Source organism: Labrus mixtus, chromosome 24, assembly GCF_963584025.1.
Source record: "Labrus mixtus chromosome 24, fLabMix1.1, whole genome shotgun sequence".
NCBI lineage: Eukaryota > Metazoa > Chordata > Actinopteri > Labriformes > Labridae > Labrus > Labrus mixtus.
Genome location: NC_083635.1, coordinates 9,614,115 through 9,630,801, shown reverse-complemented (window position 1 = coordinate 9,630,801; position 16,687 = coordinate 9,614,115). Strand labels below are relative to the sequence as shown.

The window sequence follows — 16,687 nt, the reverse complement described above, 5'->3', positions numbered from 1 at the left end:
ATTGTTTTATACCTGCTGTGAAATATAGTTCACCTGAGACAGTACAGCAGAACATGTGACATGACTTCAGTCCAGTCAAAAACAAAAGTATGGACATACCCTTTACACTTTGTCACATATATCTTTTACAGCAGATGAACTAGATTTCACACGATCGTTATAAATAATTATTTTGGCGTCCCCACAACCACCGCCGTCCTCATTGATGCACGACCTGCTCCGACCTCCACCTCAGCAACAAGGAAGTGTGGACAACAGGATCGCCAGGAATACAAAGGAGAAATCCTTCCTGCATGTTTACATAACACGATAACACTTATTTTGAATTGGCGTTATACAAATAATGATTGATTGACTGAATAAGCTGTTTGTGTTTTCAATGTCTGGGAAGTCAAAGTGGGGGGCGGGGGGGGGGGGGGGGGTCACAAGTCAAAATAGCAATGCCAATAAAGATCTATTCTTAAGAATCTTCTCGTGAAATAACAGCAATGATTCTCTTTTTGATCAGAAAGGAGTTTTAATTGAACACCAGTGCATCACGGCTCAATCCACTTTCTTTTTTTATTAAATACAACATATTGATGGTGACGTGTAGGAGATTTACAACATGGACAGCGTTCACTTGGAGCCTTCTTCAAACTTGGGCTCTGAAACAAAACGAGAGAGACAAAAAAAAGAATCATGTGAGAATCAAGTGCTGTAAGAAAACTGAGCCGTCATCATGTCCTAAGAGAATTACTATTGATCCTGTGAGAGTGGAATACTGCTGTCTAAATTCACACACACACACAGCGCTCCCCTGCTGCCTCCTCTGATACCGTCTCGCCTCTGTTACTACCTCCAAAGGCTTGAAACGGCAGTCTGAACAGAGTACAGAATCAGCAGTGAGGCAGACAAACTTAAAGTGATTTTAAAACAGAATGAGAAAATAATCTTAAACCGAGACAAAGGCGACGATCACAGCGTGTTGCAGTAAACTAAATATTACAGCCAGTCAACGAGAGAGGAGGATGAGAACTACGGGAGCCCAAGGGGAGCAGCAGTGTCAGATTTATGCCCTAAATCAATTCACTGGCAGGGTATACATTAAGAAGAAGATTTCCAACATCATCTCCTTTATTTCAATGATTGATGAGCACAGAAGCATTAAGAAAACTAAATGTGCATCACTACTAAAGTGCATGGGAGATAAATAAATCCATGACAAGTTGAACCTGCAACTCTAGATAATTAAAAACAAAAAAAAAAAAGACCCAATATTCTCTACGGGGACTTCTATTTTTGTTTCCGTGGTATGTAAACAGTTCTGAGGAGATGATATAACCCTGACAAGTACAAAGAGAACAAACTCACCTGTGAATTTGATTTCGGGGAACTTGGTCATATCTCCTCCTCCGTACAGCCTCTGCAGTTTGACCACCTCCTCAGACAGGTTCTTCTGGTAACCGGGGCCCGCTTCCACGATGCCGCCAGACATCCTGGAGGAGACAAGACACCAGTCAAATAAAGTTCACATAGTAAAAAAAAATCATTCCTAAGGTTAACAGATTTTTAAAACGATATTGAAAAATGTGAGAGAGCCCACATTTGACAAAAAATCACGACAGATTAACAGTTCACGTCTTATAGTGTATGGAGAGACAGTCACAGTTCAGTAGGCGGCACTTCTCAGTGTGGAGTTTCAGTATACTGAACTCTCCTGGTCATTCAGTATGCATCTTTTGGGTCCACCTCAGTATACTGAACATTTCAGTATGGATACTAACTTCCTGGTTTCATGGATCAGATGCGTGCTTTCAGGAAATAAATTGTGTTTCACCACCCACAATGCAGTGCGAAATTAAACGTAAATCGTCACTTCACGTCCGCCTCCAAATCAAAACAAACGAGCGTGGATTAATTGAATCAATTTTGAATCTAGAGTTAAAGTCCCGACTGAAATCACTACTTTTAATTAACAACAGAAAATATAACAAATATCTGCATTATTATAAAACCTTTCTCCCTCTATTTAAATAATGATGTCACTATTTAAATGCGTCTTTATTGGTTTATTTTATATTCTGTATATTACTGTCTTTCATTTGTACTTTCCTTTATGTACTGTATGTTATTTAGTTATTTAATCTGTCTTTTACTTGATTTACATTGTGATATTGTTTTTTGTTTACCTGACTGTATATGCTCATTACTCTTGTTGAATAAAGCTAAACAAAAAAAAAAAATGGGTGGATGCGGCCGGTTCTGGAAACGTAAATGACGTCACTTCCATACTGAATGAATCAGAAGAAGTAGGGACAAATATTTGCCTCCTGAATAGTAGGTACTAACAGTATACAGCACAGATAGTAGGTACTGCATACTGACAGATTGAAGAGGTACTTGGCAATACGGCCACTGACTGAGCTCACCGATTCATTCACCAACAACCACAGTCTCCACAATAAAACATGTCTTAAGAGTCAACAAACAGGATGTCCAACCTCTTAGCTGATACATCCATTACGGTAAACATTAAGCCAGTTGCATTGTGGTTTGTTTTATAGGACAAATCAACTAATTGGTTAAAATCACTCTTCACACCACAGGACAATCTGTCAGGATAATCAAGCCTTTGTTGACTTTGCTGATTATCTTGTAGTGCGTACCGACTTAAAGCTAAGACAGCATCAAGGACTGGACGGCGTACAGAAAAGTCATGCAGGTATCTGAGAGGCAGCTGCGCGTTATCAACTGACTTGCTCTTGTTGCTGTAGTCCCGGATCTTGTCCAGGAACAGCTTCTGGATGGGATCCATATCCTTGCCCTTGTTGAAGAGGACAGCGGAGAGGCCGATGTTCCTGCGCAGAGTCAGGCTCACGGCAGAGCGCAGCAGCGAGGACAAGTGGTATAACCGATGAAGTGCCATCTGTCGGAGGAGGAAGAAGAGAGACGGTGTTAGGATGAAGACAACGTCCTGCGAGTGAGTCTGGTTCACTCATTGATAGTCTCACATCATGAAACAAAGAACATATTTACCATGAAATACACTTCAAACAAATGAAATACACCTTTATCTAAAAATACACTAAGAAGAACTTCATTTTTAAAGTACTAAATCAGATGTTTACAAAGTGCCCACCACCCCCAAACTTATTTACTCCTAGTTTTTCTTAGTGTTAAGAGTGCATGGGATGCAGATGTTGTAAAATCCTGATCTCAATATGCATCAAATGAATGGTGAATATGTTTTAAGTCTTAATAGAGAAGTCCTACAAGGTGACATGCAGTATAGGCAAAAGCTATAGGCGCCTCAAATGAATGAAAAATACGTTTAAATATCAATAAATATTATTTATCTAATATCATTTAGTCATGATACAAAAGAAGCCATAAAAACACAACTATCACATATTTTAAAAGGCTCTATTTTTTTTTGAGTTAACTTCATACTCAGCAGGTTTATCGTTACAAATCTACCCTAAAAAAAAAAAGAAAACTACGTCATTTTGATCTGTTTGTAAGACGGTTTTACTCCGTTTCGCTCATTGCTAACATGCTAACATGCTAAGCTATCTTTAAAAGACGTCTTCTGACAATGTTGTCTTCCTTTGTGCTGACGTAACACTCGCCACAGACTTAAATAAACATTTATAATCACGTAGCAGCTTTGGGGAAAGCGTGAAACAAGCGTTTTTGATAGTACTCACCTTGGGTTTGACACAGGCAGGATCACAGAATGTGGAGCACACCGCGGTGGATTGTGGGTATAAGCTGTGACCTCAGGAGGCTTCACCGAAAGTCACGGCGGCGCCTCCTTTGCGCATGTTCAGTTGCTTAGTTACCACCTGTGCTCATCCAGCAGATGGCGCTGTTTGTGCATTTGTTGAACTCGCTTTACAGTCAAGCGAGGTCATTATTATAAATATAAATCCAGAAAATTAAGTGTAGTAAGCTTATTTTTATAGGTTATGTATGCACTTCCACTGCACTACATTCAGGTTTATTTAATTTAGTAAAATAGTATAATAATAATTATTCTTATGTATATGTATGCACTTCGACTGCACTACATTCAGGTTTATTTAATTTAGTAAAATAGTATAATAATAATTATTATTATAATTATGTATATGTATGCACTTCCACTGCACTACATGACTGTATTTTTTCCAAAAGACATTCAGGTTTATTTAATTTACTAAAATAGTATAATAATAATAATAAAATGTATCAGTGTGGACATTATCCACCTAAAACATTTATTCACTTTCAGATATTAATCTACCATTTTTTATTTATTTTTTTAAGGTTTGTTTGGGCTTTTTTTATACCTTTATTTAAATCCAAAAATACACACACACCCCTCAGTAGGTGCAGGATCCAAGAAACACAAATACTGAAAGCAAAAAATATATATTGTCACACCAGAAAGTTCCCATTTTAATTCATTATTAAATTATAATTAAATTATTAAATCCTTCAAACGGGAGCTTATTGGTGTGCAGATCTTGTTTTGCTTTCTTTATTTAGTGATAGGATAGAGTAAGAAATCAAGGAGAGAGAGAGATTGGTAAAGGCGCCACAGGTCAGGTTTGAAAGCAGGCCGTCTGTAGCCTCTGTACTTGGGGTGCGCACACAAAGCACTAGGCTACCAGAACCCCATAAAACTTCCTGTTGGCTCCAGTCCAGCACTTTTCTGTTTGTCCTTAGACAGGAAATATTATACCCCTTTTCTAAACAGTCCCCTGAGCTTTGGTCAAGATACAACATGAATCAAGCACCAGGAGGTTTTTTTTAGGAGATGGCATGTATGAACTAAAAAAAAATGCTCCTCAAACAGCATCTGTATGTACATTCAAAACTTTATTATGGAATACAGTGTAGAAAGCGTTTTCCCAGTCAATGCAAATGGCCTGCACAATATTACACAGTGGAAAACAAAACAAAAAAAAAAATCAATATATAATCCACATGAAAAAAAAAAATATGATAGAAAGAAAATCCTGCTTCCTCTTCTACTCTACTGCCCTCTGCTGGGCGTCTAATGAGCACCCTCTGAAAACCAAGGACCCACCCCACTGCAGCCTCCATATGTACATTTCACCTGCTGTTCCTGCAAATATCTTTCAATCGCACTGCAAGTCGTTTACTGTTATTAGCTTCCACAGCCCAAACGCCATATCATCTATATACAGACTACGGTGCTCTGCCTCCGAGGAGTCGTGTGTGTGTGCGTCGACGGCAGAGAGGTGAGCATGCCTGGAGGGAAAGGAGAGGCGGCGGAGGGGAAGGAGGGAGGGGAGTGGAAATCCATTATATATACAGACTGACTGCCTGGCTGGCTATCCATCCGGAACTGCAAGTCATTTCCTCTCCATCTCGCCCACCTTCCTCCTCCTCGTCGTCGTCGTCTCCCCCCCCCCTCCTCAGGTCTATCAGCAGACAGCAAAGTGATTACAAAAAAAGAAGACGATTTCGGCGTACAACTGGACGAAACACCAGACTGAAAATGACAAAACACGCACACACACATACGCACAGATAATCCTAACCCCTCCCCTCTCTTATTTTTTTTTCCCAGTTTCTCTTCCCACTTTGTGTAACCTTCACGCCCACGTCATGCCCTTTCTGAAGAACACAGTCACATGAAGCGAACAGAAAATAAACTAAGAAGGAGGAGGGGAGGGGCAGTGATTGAGAACAACATACAAACAGAGCTTTTTAAAAAAAATAATAAAATCAAATGAAGAAGAAGAAAAGAAACATGGAACACACTTAAGTCCAAAATCACAGATCTCTTTTAAATGTGTATTTTACATCATATCAAAGCAGAGCCCGTTCATCTAGATTCATATATATTTTTTCAATCATCGTTTGAGTTCACGTGGTCACGAGAAGATACTAAATGTACAATCTTGCTAGAATGACAATCTATAACGTGAGAGAGAGAGAGAGAGTGAGAGAGAGAGAGAGAGAGAGAGAGAAGCGAGAAGATCTTTTTTTGTCTTTTTTTTCTCCAAATCCTGTTTTCGTCTTTGTTGTCATGCACTACATAAGAACAGCTAAGACTTCGGCATTACTTCAGTTGACATTACACACAATTTAAAAAAAGGACTTTACATCAGTTTGACTCGTCTGTTGTTGTTGTTTGTTTTTTTCTTTTGTTGTTTTTTTTTTTTTTAAACCTGGTTTTCGTTCTTTTTTGAAAAACAAAACTTGGAAACTTAAAGAGAGAAAAAAAACAAGAAAAAAAAAAACAGCTCATTCAGAATACATAGTGTCGTCATCAACATCATTTATCACCTCTGGATATCTGTAAGAGCCGCGCGTGACGTAGCACAGCCCAGCTGTCGTAAAGAAAAGAAGGTGGAAGGAGAGAGGGAAGGAGGGAGGAGGGAGGAGGAGGGAGGAGGAGGCGTGTTATACTCCAGTGTAGACTGTCGAGGGAGTGCAGTAGTGGTGCAGATCGTGGGGGGAGACGCCGGGCTTCATTTATACAAATCGTCTCGCTTTTCTTTCACTACAAAGAACGCGATGGAAAGAAATTCAACTGTGAGATGATGATTTTTTTTTTTTTTTGTAAATAAAGCCCGGCTGAGCGTCCCTTAAATCCCGCTGATCAGACGTCAGATTTGCCTACACACCCCAACTCACATAAACCCGACTATACCGACCCTGAAGCAGCGTGGACAGAGAGAAGCCGATTGCCCCCCCCTCCCCACCGAGGAGTGTGGGTTTGTTTCGATGCACTGGGCGGGGCCTTTTTTTTTTTTTTCCCCTCCCCACAGCAGCAGGCGCAGATGGAGCGACTCATTTAAAGACGGCGTTCTTTAATTAGAAGAGGCGTCTCACTCCGATTCAAGCGAACAAACTTGGGTGCAAACTGGCCCGGGACAGGAAGGAAAAAAAAAACAAACTCCGCTACAGTCGCTCTGTAACCGACTATTTCAACAACACACTGCATTTTTGGAGAATCGTCAGGGAGGAAGAGGGGGAAAGGGGGGGAGATGTGTGTTTTTTATGTGTGTGTGTGTGTGTGTGTGAGTGAGTGAGACATTCTCCTCAGTTACTGCATCTGCTCAAAGAACTTGTAGGTGGGGTTCTCGTAGCCGTTCTGCTGCATCTTGGACAGGTGGCGCTCCTCGGGGGTGACGGCGGCGTCCACCTGGAGGGGAGCGGGACAGAAAGGGAGGAGGGGTGTTAAAGACGTGCGCGCCAGGATTTCGTGATCGTTCCAAGAAGTAATGTAACAACAAAAACCTTTTTGTTCCCGTTTATTAAAAAAAAACGTAATCATTAACGGGTTAAACGGCTGATCAAAGATTGGATATGCTTCAAGATGGTGCACTGACGAGGAAAGCAGGAGATGCATTTATAAATATGTAGATAGACTTTTTGTGTTCAGCAACATTAAGTCTCTGACATTAACATGTGAGCATAAATACATGCATAAAGGATGTACAGAGAAACAGCTTGCACTGACACGTGCACAAACAGCATTAAACCCCCCACCACACACACACACACACACACACACACACACACACACCAGATTGACTGCCTTATAGAACAGCTTGTACACACACACACAGGTCAGCTGTTTCTCACCTCGATGACTCCGTGGTGGATGGAGGTGTACTGCTTCTTCCTCAGCATCACCAGGGTGATAACGATCACGGTCGCTATGACGACGCCCCCGACCATCAGCCCGATGATGGCGCCCTTGTTGGAGCCCACGTCCTCTGCGAAGAAGACCTGGGAGCGGGGAGGACGGGGATGGGGACGGGGACAGCGGGTCAGGTTACAAGACTCTCCAGCGTTCCTGCTTCCGTGTTTGTGTCAGCGGACGACGCGGCGCTGTGACGCTGCTGACTGACGCCGCTTGTAATTCTAGTTTTTCAGCGCAGCAGGAGTGAGAACTGACTGTACTGTCACTTTCTTTCAATCCAGTGAGCTGCTACTGCAAAAAAACCTAATCCTATTTGTCAAAATATCTTCAATAAAGGGAATCAACACTACAATTTTGTCTGAGATGGTTTATAAGTGACTGGTTTGTGTCCTTCAAGATATTAGAACTTGCAATTAAGATCTTACTGAAGGATTTTTATTGCCTTAAAATAAAGTCAGAAGCTTTTAATCAATATTCTAACATACAGTGACCTATACATTTTCTTTTTATCAACTTGACGCTTAACAATTTTACTCATTTTCAAAGCGATGACGGCAGCATTTTAGCACATTTTCTTACAAATAGAATTGTTTTTAGTCCGGCAACATTAATATCACTTGTTTTTAAAGGACACATATTCAAACACTCATGTGTCCCTAGTCTGTTATCAAACTCCACAACGCTTCCTGCGTATTGAAAGTAATGTTGTCCTCGTATTATGGCTTCTTCTTCTTCTTCTTCTTGTTTTTGAAGCTCACTTTTTAAAGTGTGTTGCGTAACAGCATTACCTAACATTTACTTCTTTTTGGTCGTGTTAAAAATAGCGTCATCAGAAAAGACAAGTTTAGCTTCAAAATAGCCGCCGGGCAGCAAAAGATGCAGCTCGCAAAAAAAAAATAATAAATAAATAAAAAACAGCACACACAGAGAATGACTGAAGGAATGTTTTCCTGGGAGGAGAGTTTCTTCCTGTGGCTGTCGTGTGATTTATCAAAAGCAGACGGATGCAGCGTGACTCAGCTCAACAATACTGAGACACATGATTTAAAAAAAAAAAAAAAAAAAAAGGAACAAACAACAAATGAAGGCTTCGGCCTCTCTGTCACGGATTATGCAGCTTTGGAACAAAAATAAACAGAAAGTAAACGACGTCGTGTGAAGGCGGGAAAAACAACTCCTGATGTTTGTACCTTTGATGACACCGGCCGAGACGCATTCAGCCGAGACCGAACCTCCTCTGAAGAGCCCGTAATTGAACAAAAACACATCTCGACATCTCCGCGCTGCCAGTGTGAGCGGACGGACGGGGGACTTAATTTATCGGTGGCTCCTTCAGATTAATCCTGCAGAACGCTTGACGGGGGGTTACGCTGAATATCGAATTAAGGCGCCGAGTCAAAGGAGGACGCACTAACCGCTCATTGTGAACGCCAGAAATGTGATATGTAATAAAATGCGTGGATTAAGAGCTTAAAGGCGTTAGGTGAGAGGAATAAGGTACGCAGATTAGGATTTGACTGAGGGTGGATTGAGAGGGGTTTTGTGCTGGAATTACAATACCCCGAACGCAGAACTGGGTTACGGTCTTATGGTGGCGAGTGCAAAAACCTGCGGCTGACCAGGAGCGCATGTGCAGAGGGAGACGACACATCCTGATCAGACGCCAGCGACTTTGAGAGAGAGAGAGAGAGAGAGAGAAGACCGACGCGTGACGCATGCATTATTGCAGTCGTCTCCATGGTGACGACCTTGGGAGTTTACCGGGAGGACAAAGTGGAGACACGGCCCCCGACTGTATGTGCGTACCTGCTGGGTGTCGGATGAAGGTGTGCTTCTCTCGTTCAAACTTCTCTACATGGACGCGTCATTCAGGGGATTTCAAACAAGCCTGCACATCTGCGTCTGTGTTGGTGCGTCTGTGTTGGTGCGTCTGTGTTGGTGCGTCTGTGTTTCTGCGTTTGTGCGTCTGTGTTTCTGCGTTTGTGTTTCTGCGTCTGTGTTTGTGTTGGTCCGTCTGTGTTTGTGTTGGTCCGTCTGTGTTTGTGTTGGTGCGTCTGTGTTGGTGCGTCTGTGTTGGTGCGTCTGTGTTGGTGCGTCTGTGTTGCTGCGTCTGTGTTTGTGCTGGTGCGTCTGTGTTGGTGCGTCTGTGTTGGTGCGTCTGTGTTTCTGCGTTTGTGCGTCTGTGTTTCTGCGTTTGTGTTTCTGCGTCTGTGTTTGTGTTGGTCCGTCTGTGTTTGTGTTGGTGTGTTGGTGCGTCTGTGTTGGTGCGTCTGTGTTGCTGCGTCTGTGTTTGTGCTGGTGCATCTGTGTTGGTGCGTCTGTGTTGGTGCGTCTGTGTTGGTGTGTCTGTGTTGGTGCGTCTGTGTTTGTGCGTCTGTGTTGGTGCGTCTGTGTTGGTGCGTCTGTGTTGGTGCGTCTGTGTTGGTGCGTTTGTGCGTCTGTGTTGGTGCGTCTGTGTTGGTGTGTTGGTGCGTCTGTGTTTGTGTTGGTGCGTCTGTGTTGGTGCGTCTGTGTTGGTGTGTTGGTGCGTCTGTGTTTGTGTTGGTGCGTCTGTGTTGGTGCGTCTGTGTTGGTGTGTTGGTGCGTCTGTGTTTGTGTTGGTGCGTCTGTGTTGGTGCGTCTGTGTTGGTGCGTCTGTGTTTGTGTTGGTGTGTCTGTGTTGGTGCGTCTGTGTTGGTGCGTCTGTGTTTCTGCGTCTGTGTTGGTGCGTCTGTGTTTGTGTTGGTGCGTCTGTGTTGGTGCGTCTGTGTTTCTGCGTCTGTGTTGGTGCGTCTGTGTTTGTGTTTCTGCGTCTGTGTTGGTGCGTCTGTGTTTGTGTTGGTGCATCTGTGTTGGTGCGTCTGTGTTTGTGTTGGTGCGTCTGTGTTTGTGTTGGTGCGTCTGTGTTTGTGTTTCTGCGTCTGTGTTGGTGCGTCTGTGTTGGTGTGTTGGTGCGTCTGTGTTGGTGCGTCTGTGTTTGTGTTGGTGCGTCTGTGTTTGTGTTGGTGCGTCTGTGCTGCTGCGTCTGTGTTGGTGTGTTGGTGCGTCTGTGTTGGTGCGTCTGTGTTGCTGCGTCTGTGTTGGTGTGTTGCTGCGTCTGTGTTGGTGCGTTGCTGCGTCTGTGTTGGTGTGTTGGTGCGTCTGTGTTGGTGCGTCTGTGCTGCTGCGTCTGTGTTGGTGTGTTGGTGCGTCTGTGTTGCTGCGTCTGTGTTGCTGCGTCTGTGTTGGTGCGTCTGTGTTGCTGCGTCTGTGTTGGTGCGTTGCTGCGTCTGTGTTGGCGTGTTGCTGCGTCTGTGTTGCTGCGTCTGTGTTGCTGCGTCTGTGTTGCTGCGTCTGTGTTGCTGCGTCTGTGCTGCTGCGTCTGTGTTGGTGCGTTTGTTTACCAGTTTTTGATGGTGAACTTCATACTCTGTGCTCTGTCTGTCCTCCGTCTCCATACGCAGCTCAGGAATAGCTTCCATCTTCATTCCAGTCACTGGCAGGGGGGGGAAGGAGGCAAAGTAAAATCTATTATAGATGGTGACACTCAGACGCTCTCTCTCTCTCTCTCTCACACACACTTGAAATCAAACTCGCTCGCTCAAGCAGGGCCGACAGCTTAACAGCAGTGTGGATTGAATACAGCACACGTGCAGAGCGCAGCGTATACATCGAGGGGACATATAGGGGCTGCAGCTGCAGCAGCACACGTCTCCTAACATCCACAGCTGGCACCTCGGCAGAGGTCAAGTGGAGCTGGTTGTGTGCAAACAAGGACTGAGGAGGAGGAGAGGGAGTGGGGAAAAAACACTGTTCCTGATTGTACGCCTCGTCGCTACTTCAAAATAATGTCGTGATGTATTTTAAGAGGCGGCCTTACTTAACCTGAGCACGTCGCCTTCCTGCAAGAACAAACGAGAACTTTGTATAATATCCGTTTTAGGAGACAGGCGCCAAAGAGAGGGAGGAGTGGACTTGTGCGACTTTTTGATCCAGTAGATGTCGCCCTTTGAGCACCGGCATGAAACCAAAACAAACTGCTGTTTGGAGACACCTCCTCCAGTTATTATTTATCGCAGAGAATACGTTATGGACGCAACAGCTGGTACAGCCCCTCTCCTCCTCCTTCCTCCAAGTTAACGCCCCCTTCCTTCAAACGATCGCCATGACAACCACATTTGAATGTGGACTTTACACCTGCTGGGTGCAAGATTTAAGTTGATACTTTTTCCTTTTGGTGGTGACTAGGCTGCGTTTTAACTTACGCACTGGTGCAACCCCAATGATTTTATGAATACATAATGACTTTTTAAAAACAGCACCTACCTGGCCTTGTGGGAATCCCTCTGTCGAGGTTGGGGCGAGAGTCAACTGGCTCCACTAAAGACAAAAAGAGAGAGAGAAATGTAACTTCAGAAGCCAAATAGTAATTGGATGTTGCTTTATATTGTTGAACTTTAAAGTGCTTCAGACAGTACCCTGGTTCTCGGTGTTAGCCTGGTTGAAGCTCTCGGGGTGGATGAACCCAACGCCACCGAAGCCCAGCGCGTCCTCCTGAGGCAGCAGCTCCGTCTGCCCGTCTCCCAGCTCCTGGTCGGGCATCAGGGCGTCGTTTCCGTAGCTCATCCTCACGTCCGTCTGCAGGTTGGCCAGCTGCTGGGCCATCTCCGCCTGCTCCCTCTGCAGGAGCTCTGCATGCGCCACGAGGAGAGGAGACGAAAGGAGGAGGGAGGAGGGGGGGGAAGGAGACGACAGAAGTGGGAAAGTTTCCCGTCAATTATCCGACAATTAAAACTTCTCGCAGCTTCTTTTCTCACGGTTTCATCACGATGTTCTCTGAATGATGAAATGTTGTCTTCCAACCACAGACTGTATAAACTGTTGACACTTCTTTAAATCTCTAGTTTGGCGTTCGTGTTGATGCCGTCTTGGTGTTTTGGAGCAAGAAATTACCATATTGGACAAGAAATTAGAGGAAGTTGTTCAGATACATGGAGAGTTGGGGCTCAAATATTCTTGCTTTTGAACCACACGTATGCAACCTGCTAAGGCGGGAACGCTCACATGGACAGCAGGTATAAGACGCTTCTGCATGGGCTTCACTTTTCACACTTTATATCCACCTTCTTTATCAGAGGGAAAAGATTGCTTCCAAGAAAATGATTGTTTAGCTCAGCTTCTCAGACCTGGCAGTAAACTGAACTGTGTTTTTTTTTTTTTTTTTTTTTTATTCTGTGCATGTCTGTTCCTGCGTGCGAGTGTTTCGCCGGTCAGCACAGACTGTGACAGTCTCCGAGACAGAGACACAGATGGCCGGGTGACGCACGCAACTCCAATAAACCCCCCCCAAAAAAAAAAAAAAAAAACCCCGTCCACAGAAACCAAGTGAATACAGGAGCAGGACGGAGAGGGAGGGAAGGAGGGGATTTATCTTCCTGCGAACAGTTTCATTTGACTCTGAACAGAAGAATTAGGCCAAATGGCTCACATGTTATAATCTATGAGGAAAAAAAAAAGGGAGGCTGGAATTCAGAGCATTCAATGTTTTTGTTACATGTTGCACAATCCGGACAGTTTGTCTTTTCTTATCTCTCTCGTATTCGGGTCAGCAGGAAGGCCATGTAACACTCCCTGTTACAAGGTGTACTTTACCACCGACAAATATTTATTCTCAGCTCTCAGCTTCAAAATACAACGCTTCTTTTATCGTTGCCTTTCTGATTTGAAGCCTCTGACTTATAACTGTAAAGCTATACGACAAGGTACATATATTTAAAGTCTGTATATAAAAGATGGATGACGTGTTGTTCTAAACTGAAGACAAAATATCCCCCAAACCGGGTGATAAATGATGAATTTGGCATTTATTATTAGGAATGTATTTTGATATTACAGCTTGACAAATGTCACATCTGTTAACAAGGAGAAGGCGGCGCAATACTGCAGCCAGTCAGCAGGGGGAGCGCCACATTTTTTAGGCTTCACTTTTGGGGAGGCGTCATGTCGTCCATCTTTTTTTATAGTCTATAAAAGTAATCTAAATGATCAGATCGGATGTTTTAGTGCGACAATGTTCCGTCTGCAACTCACCAACTTGGTCCTGGTTCAAAATACAACGCTTCTTTTATCGTTGCCTTTCTGATTTGAAGCCTCTGACTTATAGCTGTAAAGCTATACAACAAGGTACATATATTCAAAGTCTGTATATAAAGACGGATGACGTGTCTCACCTCTTCCTGTTGTTCTAAACTGAAGACAAAATATCCCCCAAAATGGGTGATAAATGATGAATTTGGCATTTATTATTTGGAATGTATTTTGATATTATAGCTGCAGCCAGTCAGTAGGGGGAGCTCCACATTTTTGGCTTCACTTTTGGGGAGGTGTTATGTCGTCCATCTTTTTTTATAGTCTATAAAAGTAATCTAAACGATCAGCTTGAATGTGTTAGTGCGAAAATGTTCCGTCTGCAACTCACCGACTTGGTCCTGGATATCGTCGGCCACACCGGGCACCTTGTAGAGGAGTCCCAGAGATTGGTTCATGCGCTCCTCGATGACACGCAGGTGGGTCAGCACCTTTTACACAAAATAAAGAATGCGTGCATAATGGATGTTATAAAAGTGGCTCTTCATTTCAAAGCAGAACAGCTTCAGGAGGAGCCTCTCTCGCGCGTCTCTACCTGAGGTCTGATCTGCGCAGCCTTCTTCGGATCCACCATGCGGACGTGCTCAAAGTGCTTGAGGGTGTGCTGCCTGTCCTTCTGCTCGGCACGCACGTACTTCTTCAGCAGGCTGAAGACGTGGCGAGGCTGCAGAGCACAGAGAGAAGAAGACAGATGGTTCAGAGCCCGGGAAGGACAGCGTGATTCATTTAAAAAAACGCAGCCTGGATTCTGGAAGAAGAAACACGACGTCGATCTAAATCCCAAACGCCAATCGGCCGAGGGAGTTTAGGCAGAAATGCTTTCCAGATTGCAATCGCAGCATTTACCTGATGAAAGGGCGCCCTTTGTTTCATAGATTTATACAGAAATAATAAATCTGTAGGAGAACGAGTGCACTGACGCAAATTTTGGTATTAAAAGTCGTTTAGCTCAGAGTATTTTCTGACGCTTAATAGCCTGGGAATTTATGCAACATCAGCTTAAAAGGTCATCAATCAAATCCATCATATTTGGAAAGAAATGCCAGAGCACAATCATCTAAAAGAAATGAATGAAGAATGTCTCGATATGGTTATATAATGATTAGTATTTGTACTTGCCTTATATAAAATCTGCACAACCTTAAAGAGGACATATCATCCCCCCTTCTCCACCTTTTCAAACAGTCCCCCTGTGGTCTAAATGAAACATCTGTGCTGTGCTGTGATCAAACTATAACATGAATCAAGCACCAGAGGAGGTTTGTGACCCTGTGTAAACCAGCTCTCTCTGAACGCTCCGTTTTGGTGTGTGTGTCTCTTTAAATGCAATGAGAGAGAGAGCGGTAAACCACAGGAGGTGGGGGGGAGGAGCCTCTGATAGTGATCGTTATTAAACCCTGTCAATCATCTGCATGGTGTTACAGGACGATAGATCCGTCACGTACTCTGGGCGGGTCCTGCTGCAGTGCGGTCAGGTAGCTCTCCAGAGCCAGGCGGCGGCGGTCGTTCAGCAGAGCCTCCACCCGCGCCATGTGCGTCTCCACCAGCTGCTGCCGCTCGCTGGCCGCCTCCTGCTCCAGCGCCTCCACCTTCTCCTGGAAACGCTGCGTGCACACACACACACACACACACACAAATCACTTTCAACGACACTGAATCAAAACTTGGACCGGTTGGTTTTTATTTCCAGAGCGTGCACGACGTGTCACCTGGATGACAGCCTTCTTGTCGGCGCGTGGAAGATTCTTGGCTTCCCCCTCGGCCTCCTCCCACTCCCTCATCACCTGGGAACAGGAGAACGGAGGGAAAACATTAATAACGCCTGTCAATCTCCTTCCCGTTTCCACAGGTTCAATCGCAGGTTGATTTTACACTCGAGTGAAACGCCGCGTTTGCTCCGCGTTTGCCCGGGTGTGATCCCTTTCACGGTTGTCGAAACGGAAGGAGAATCTGACAGTTTACACGGGGCTGCGATAAGACGGCATCGTGGCTGCAGAGGGCGAACTGCAGATCTTCCTGTTTGCATGCATAATGCTTTCAGATCCGCGACGATGATATGTGCATGACGGGAGAGACAGAAAGAAAAAAAATTCCAGAACCAGCGGCCGCTTCCCTTTTTGTTCTTCTGACTCGCTTAATTCAGCTGAAATCGGGTTTTTTTTTTCCCCAGAGATGACCGGCCGGTTCTATGTAAGGGTGAAGTCAGCTGCGCCTATAGCAACCCACTCAAAACACAACAGAGCTATTTGAAGCGCTTCAGAAACTGTGTAAGAATGAAAAAAGAAGCGATGAGGTTTTTTTTTTTTTTTTTTTTTAGCCTTCTTCTCTGCAGCCTTGGAAAACTGCGCTGTGGACCATCTGGCTCTCTTCTGCCGAGCGAGCCGCTTGATTAAAGCACACAATTAAAGTGGAATTGGCGCCGCCGCCTCGCCCAAGGGGGATTAACAACCACACCTATTCGTTCTACTTGACACACCTTTTGTGCTCGCTCACACAGCGTCTGTTAAAACGTTTTTCTGACTAGTGACTTAAAGGGGAATTCCAAAAACATTTTTTTTAGAGGTTTAAGGTACATATAAGTTTAAAAAAAAACCAGGATAAGCTTTCGGTGGAACAACTCGTACAAATCAGAGTATAATGTATGTCACCAAGAGAGAGTCCTCCTTCAGAACAAACACTTAAATCCTCATTTATTCTTATTTCCACTCCTTCTGGTACCTGGGACATCCTCTCGCGGTGCTTTGCCTCCAGGCTCTCTTTGGCCTTCTGGAAGTGGGCGTGTTCATTCTCGTCAGCGGGCGTCTCCAGGTAGTGGTCCACGGCGTCAGGGGAGCTTGGTGTGGCTGTGGGCACTGCATGAAAAGGAGGCAGAGAGAAAGAGAGAGAGAGAGATGCTTTTAGTGAGGAGTCTTTTTTTTTTTTCTTTACTGC

The 16,687-nt window shown here is 44.3% G+C and overlaps 2 protein-coding genes across 3 annotated transcripts in view; both read right to left on the bottom strand.

The window, feature by feature from the left end:
• Positions 1-497: 497 nt before the first annotated feature.
• Positions 498-3,790, bottom strand: atp5pf (ATP synthase peripheral stalk subunit F6). The gene is made up of 4 exons (XM_061032882.1): positions 3,690-3,790; positions 2,739-2,908; positions 1,354-1,478; positions 498-647 (listed from the first exon to the last, which is right to left on the bottom strand). The coding sequence occupies exons 2-4, from the start codon at positions 2,906-2,908 to the stop codon at positions 619-621; spliced, it is 324 nt and encodes a 107-aa protein (XP_060888865.1). The 5' UTR covers positions 3,690-3,790; the 3' UTR covers positions 498-618.
• A 1,036-nt stretch (positions 3,791-4,826) lies between these two features.
• appa (amyloid beta (A4) precursor protein a) overlaps positions 4,827-16,687 on the bottom strand; it is a 59,404-nt gene continuing 47,543 nt past the window's right edge. For both annotated transcript variants that reach the window (XM_061032829.1, XM_061032830.1), the window contains 10 exons: positions 16,475-16,608; positions 15,466-15,540; positions 15,202-15,360; positions 14,292-14,420; positions 14,088-14,187; positions 12,088-12,300; positions 11,936-11,989; positions 11,014-11,105; positions 7,591-7,737; positions 4,827-7,147 (listed from right to left, as the gene is read on the bottom strand). In XM_061032829.1, the coding sequence (XP_060888812.1) occupies positions 7,049-7,147; positions 7,591-7,737; positions 11,014-11,105; positions 11,936-11,989; positions 12,088-12,300; positions 14,088-14,187; positions 14,292-14,420; positions 15,202-15,360; positions 15,466-15,540; positions 16,475-16,608 (1,202 nt within the window). In that variant the 3' untranslated portion in view covers positions 4,827-7,048. The remainder of the gene's footprint in view (positions 7,148-7,590; positions 7,738-11,013; positions 11,106-11,935; positions 11,990-12,087; positions 12,301-14,087; positions 14,188-14,291; positions 14,421-15,201; positions 15,361-15,465; positions 15,541-16,474; positions 16,609-16,687) is intronic.